The sequence below is a fragment of the Lotus japonicus genome, chromosome 1, assembly GCF_012489685.1.
Source record: "Lotus japonicus ecotype B-129 chromosome 1, LjGifu_v1.2".
Lineage (NCBI taxonomy): Eukaryota > Viridiplantae > Streptophyta > Magnoliopsida > Fabales > Fabaceae > Lotus > Lotus japonicus.
Genome location: NC_080041.1, coordinates 25635947 through 25642365, shown reverse-complemented (window position 1 = coordinate 25642365; position 6419 = coordinate 25635947). Strand labels below are relative to the sequence as shown.

Sequence of the window (6419 nt, the reverse complement as noted above, 5' to 3'; positions counted from 1 at the left end):
GATTCTGGAGATCTTAACTCAAAACAAGGTGTGATTTCATTTTAGCCTAATAAATATGAGCTTTCAAAATAAGAAGCCAAAATCAAAATTGATTATTGAATTGATTAACTTCCACAGAGAAGAAAACCCAACTACGAGACAAATAATCCCAACTAGTACAAATCAATACCGCGCATTTCTAAACTTCTAACAAAAGAAAATTAAACTAAACATGGCAAATGATCAGATTAACTTGATTGGCTAAATAAATCAACCACGAACCCTTCTAGAGTTCTAGTAGGAATTAGGATGCACTAGCACCCTAAGTCCTAAGAAATAAGAATACAAGAAGGAGAAGATCTCATACTATTGTAATTCAAACACTTCAACCTACCACTACCACCACCAACCACCACACCATTCTCATTCTCAACATTATTATCACTAGCCTTAATATTTTCTTCATTATCAAATTCTTCTTCATCCTCAAACCTATCGACATCAACCTCTTCATGTGAACTTGTTGGTGATTCTAATTCTTCTTCTTCATTTTTCTCCAAGTAGTAGTCATCATCGTCAAGAGGAACAAGCTCCAATATGAGCCTACCATCCTCCCTGTGCGTGCGAAAGTACTCGTGGCGCTTCACCTTCTCTTCTTTCAGAATCAACCTTCCCTCGCTCGTGGTGTACCTCTTTAAAACCCACGGCATGTGAGACGCCAAGTTTTGGGTCCGTGCTAGGAATGGAATAGGAGGAGGGAACACTCTCTTCTCCTTGCACTTCCTGATGCTGCTGCTCTCAGCATTGGATTTGTCCTTGACATCAATGACGTTGTTGTTATCATTTTCATTTTGCAGGTCGTAGCAGCTCTCAGTGCCAATGTAGTCGTCAAGTTTAGGAGGAAATGAAGTGTTGCTTGAGATCATGATATTGAAGAGAAAAAATGATAGTAGGAGCTAGTAATTAACACTTTTTCTTTGTGTTTGGAACCTGGTTTCAGAACATTGAATTTATATAGAGAGGGAGGAACTTTGGGGTGTGTGTAATAATGGGGTATGAGCTGGTATATACTAGACTAGTAGATGAGTGTGTGTTCTACTATCACGTACATTCAATGCAGGGACAGTGAGAAGAGGGAGTGGAGTGGCTAGGTTTTCGTGAATGTGGTGGCAATGAAGAGAGGATCGAAAAGACAGCTAATAAGAGTCATGTCATGGTTGAGTTTTATGTGGCAAGGTGTATCCTCATCAGAATCTGATTCCTTCTTTCACTTGCCTGTGAAAAAAATTTCAAATTCCCAAATCACAAAACAAAGGACAAATTAGCAAATTAATGATGACTGTTCAAATGTAGATAAACACATCATAAATACATAGAATTAATTAGAATGTGACACCAATATCATAGCAATGTCATTAACACAAAACCGTGTCTTCCAAAAGGATATTGGATTGCATCAAATCCTCCAATAGAATCAATTCATATAATCTCATTTATCCATTGATTTGATTTATTAATTTCTTACCTAGAATGGCTAGTTAAGGAAATGATTTGCAAATCATTGTATCAATGCAATATTCTTGTGCTAGCTGTTCTAAAATTCAAACTATTGTGATACTATTTGATGATGCAACTATTTATAGCATTATGCGAATAAGTTGCACTATTCATACTACTGATTGAAAAGGAAATAGGCAATAGGAACAGCACCATTTCTGCAGCAATGGATCGTTTTGGATGAACAAGACAAAGACATAAATTTAACATGAAATGCATTTGGATTATACACGTAGAGAGGAGATATGGAACCAGGTGTTAATAAGTATTTCATGCATTGGTCAATTCCATAAGGTTGGGATCAAAGTACTTTGTGTACTCATTTCATATTTCATGTTTAAAACCAATAAGATTTTATCATGTCAATTAACCTTGTTTTGGGATACTCGTTAGCGTCAATGCTAACGGGTGTTAGGATTTACTTCGAGACCAAAGAGATTGATGCTCGAGAAGCCATGATCATCACATTTTTAGAGCCATTTTGCCATCGAAGCATAATGAAAACAGCCACAACAGAATTAAAAAAAACAAAGGGGAATCATGAAAACTTCTTAAAGAAAATAGAGGATCATGTCAAACAAAAAGTACAATGAAATGAAATGAAGGGGTAATTAGGTTCTCATCTACCTGGTTCAATTGGCTTGTGTACATGAATATTGCATCTTGGACATAAAGCATGCAGTACCAAAGGAACAAAAAAACCGTGTAGATCTCGAAGACGACAAGGCAACTCTAGAAAATAGAGAGACAGAGAAGCACAACAAAACAAATCCTTTTTATAAATGAAGCAATTAATTAAGGATAAGATGACAGATCAACATGACACAGACACGTAGACAAATTAACGTAATCTTAAAACAGGCCCAATTTTAAGGGAGTGATTGCATTGGCATATCCCATGTGTTTCAAGTTTAATATTTGTTTCCTAGTTACTTATGATTTGTTTCCTAATTTTCCTGTTTAATGGGATTATATGGTCATCATCTATACTATATCAATACGATGAGCTAGTTAATTGCTCTCTCTATTATGAATTATCCTTGAAAAAGAAGAAACACATATATTGAGATTAATTAATTTTGTTAATTTTCAAAAACATATTATTTATTTTATTTTTTATTCTTTTGAATGTATTTATTTTTCTCATTTATTATTCCCACTAGGGCATTAATTAGAAAAATATCAAGCAGTAGGGGCATCAAATAATACTCTCTTAAATTTTTAAGTGGACAAATAGATATATAAGAAAAAAAATTGACAGCTAATAAAAAACGGAAAGAGTATATTTGTTACCTGTATAGGAGATATTGGGCTTGAATAAAAATTAATTTTATTTTAAGTAATTATTTGAAAAGCTGAGAAATTATGATTGTCTACAAATATAAAAAAAAAATTCACAAAAAAATGTAACTCAAAATAAATGATTATTCCAAAAGTTAAAAGAAATTAAATAAATTAGAGAATTAATCAGATTTCTATTTTTCTTCAAATTCAATCTTTTATCAAAAGTATGGACAAGTAGCTTGTGACAAAAATGGTAGAACGGAGAGAAAGCACCCCCAAACTACTGGGCAGGGCGTTAGTGACATGTTTGGGAGACCAACAGAGGCCCACTCATGGATGGCGGCAAGGAGCGGGATGACAGGATGGCTAAACGGGGCGGTGCTCGAGAATCTTGTTCCACCCTTTTCATATATGGAATTTCAAAGAAGGTTTGGTATTATCAGGGAGTTGTTCGCTATATTTGGGGACCTTGTGAATGTAGTTGTTCAATGATTGAGAAAAGAAGGGAGGAGGTTTCATTTCGAGTGTGTACGTTATGCACGCAGTCGAGGCTATTAGTTGTCTCACTGGGTCGAAGTTGGAATGAGGTTTGATGTTTGTGTCGGTGGCAAGCTTTCCTTACAATTGAGTGGCAAACAAGAGCAAGTGGATCTCTTCCGTGTAAGCTTCATTAGAGCCATTGGGAATATCTCAGGTCAAGGTCGGCATAGAAATGTATATGATTCTTTTCCTTCTACGAGAATGGGGTTTCCTTTTTTGCTCCCCCTAATATCAGGCTCGTTTTAAGGGGTGGGGAAGTTGTTGTTTTTATTTCTAAGGAGGTTTTGAAATTTAGGTCGAATTTGAATTGTATACATCTTGAGTGGATGGGTTTTGAATTGACTATTTTCTATTTGGAATAGGGCATACTTCATCATTTCAGATCATGAGGGAAACATGTTTGCATAGGTTCTATGTAATTCGATGAAGAGCCAAGGAGATGCTCACGAGCCCATTGTGTCTTGGGGGCTGGAAGCCCACTCGAACAAGGCCAGCTTGTGATTTGGCAAGGTCCAAGTGTTGTTTGGAGAGTAATACCCCTTGCTTGGTGTTTTGCGATGTGAAGTCAGATGGCTGAAAAACGGGTTGAAAACCGAAGAGGGCTTCAAGAAGAGCGATAGAAGCGACAATATGTCAACTAGTCTCCACAATCGTTAAAGGCAAGCTAGAAGAGGACAATTTGATTCGAGCTAAGAATAGTGTCATCAGGAAAGGTGACTAACCAATCTCGGCCCAGTGATCGACTTGATCAGGTCACTGGGTCAATGGATCACTGGTTTGACCACTGGGTCACTGGTTGAACCAGTTGACTCGGTTGACACTAAAAAAAAAAATCAAATTCCATAATAAAATGTCACAACTCACAAATACCACACACACAAAAGCAACAATGAATGTTTTACCATAAAAAATGTCCCAACTCACAATAATTAAAATAAGTTTTAAAGATCATCAAACAACATTGGTTTTACGCTTTAATCACAACAAAAAGAACATAAATTAAAATAGAATTCAACAACTAAGGTCATTTTAATTACATCATAAGCTAACAAATGATTAATAAAGCAACAACAATGTCAAGTTTGTTCATGTCCAAGTATTAATTAATTATAACATTTATAAAAATAAAAAATATTATGAAACCAAAATTAAAGATTTGCATTCACATAAATCAAGTATATGTAATTTTTTAGGCAACTTTACTCAAAAACAAGTTTCGCTTAGTGGTAGTCAATTAGTCATGCTACAATGTAGTAAGGAGTGTCAGAGTTCAATTCCCCTTGGCTATACTTTTTATCAAATTGCTCAGCAAGGAAATTTTAATTTCACAGAAACCCAAATCGGTTGAACCGCCGATTTTACTCGGTTGAACCTGAGTTTGATCGGTTCATACTGAGTTTGACTGCATGGCCGATCCAACATAAGGACCTGACTAGCCACATGCCTGGTTCATGGTCAAACCAGTCCGGTCAATCATCTGGTCCGAGTTTAATAATTATGACTAGCCACATGCGTTTGTATTATTGATAAGAACATCCACTGCTTCCATGCAATCAGACACACAGACAACATCACGATGCTCCAATTCCCAAACAGCACACATAACTTAATACTCAAATAGTTAATTAATTAATAACTCAACTAATATATTTTTGTTACAACTGATGCTTTTACTTTTTGGGTTGATATAAAAAATGCCATTACTCATTCTAAATGCAAAATGGCTGAACCCCCTCCAATTTCAGCAGGTGGTTATTATTTGCATTGGGTTAGACCATGTACAATGGTCTCAACAATTTACCCCCTCTCAACACCACTTTTTCTCTTCCCAACACTCCACATCATCTTCTCTCTCCAATTCAACACACTCTCAACAATTACCCACTCCAATGGTTTTCTCTCTCAACACCCTACCCCACCACTCACCCTACCCCACCACTTTTTTATTTCATATTTTTATTTAATTTTATATTTTTGTTTTTATTATTTACATAAAATTACAATTATTGTTTTAAATTAAATTAAACAATAAACACTTAACAATTTTTTTTTAATATAGACAATAATTTTTTTATTTCCTTAACTTAAAAATGGAAGATGAATTCTGGGTGTTGAAATGGTGATTGTTGTGATCCATTTCAAAACAAAAGCTAATAGAAAGATAGTAAGATGGTGAGAGAGATAATAAGAGAGTGAAAAAACTTGGTTTTTTTTTCTGTTTCCAAATCAAACGAACCATGTCTCTATTTATAGAGAAAAAAAATCATGAATTTTGGTATAATTTTTTTTTTCAGAAAATATTTTTTTTGATGAAATAATTGAGTTCAAAAGATAAGGATAAAAGAAATCCGGCGACCCAATCAGATTAAGACACGTGGCGTTCCCCTGCAGAATCTGACTTTTTCTCTCTCTTCCCAGGCGCGTCACGCGCCTTGTCTGGCCGTGCACTCCACGCGCCTGACGGAGGCCACTCAGATGGCGCCACGTGGCGTCCCGGACCACTCTCAACAATGTTGAGCTTCCTCAACATTTCTCCCCTCCCTCTCTCCTCCACATCACTCTCAACATCCTTCAACAACCATTGAACCATCTAAACAACTCTCAACAAAAATTTTCAACATCCATTGCACTTGGTCTTAGTGATAAAGATTTTTTCCTCGTTGTTTGTACTCCTTTCGGCGTAAACATTTATGATTCAATCATAGCAACTAGACACAGGTTTATCGTCCTCAGGGATTGTGTGAACACCGGTTCCACCAGTTAAATATTGATTCAAGCGGATAGAAAGATGTTTGATAAAATTGTTTTTATGGTTTTTGAATATAAATGAAAGCACTAAAAAAAAGTTTACATAGACGAAGAAGAAAACATATTTAGAATGCATTCACCTAATCCTCTAATTGCTTTCATCTCAAACACTTTTGTAATGGTTCATTTCATTTTTGGTGCCGAGAGTTATCCACCTAACTATCCCTAGCCTAGGGGAATGTATCAGTGAGAATTCCTACACATAATCCCTTACCATCTAGAAAACTCAAAAGGAACAATACAACTCAGAT

At 35.7% G+C, this 6419-nt stretch overlaps 1 protein-coding gene across 1 annotated transcript; it reads right to left on the bottom strand.

Annotated features, from left to right (window-relative positions):
• Window positions 1–221: 221 nt before the first annotated feature.
• On the bottom strand, window positions 222–1242 carry LOC130731738 (protein FAF-like, chloroplastic). The gene has a single exon (XM_057583979.1). It carries the CDS (start codon window positions 903–905, stop codon window positions 309–311), a length of 597 nt encoding a protein of 198 aa, XP_057439962.1. The 5' UTR covers window positions 906–1242; the 3' UTR covers window positions 222–308.
• Window positions 1243–6419: the final 5177 nt, after the last annotated feature.

Excerpts from the sequence above, each read along its gene's own strand:
- LOC130731738 (XM_057583979.1), bottom strand. The coding sequence starts at position 905 with ATGATCTCAAGCAACACTTCATTTCCTCCTAAACTTGACGACTACATT.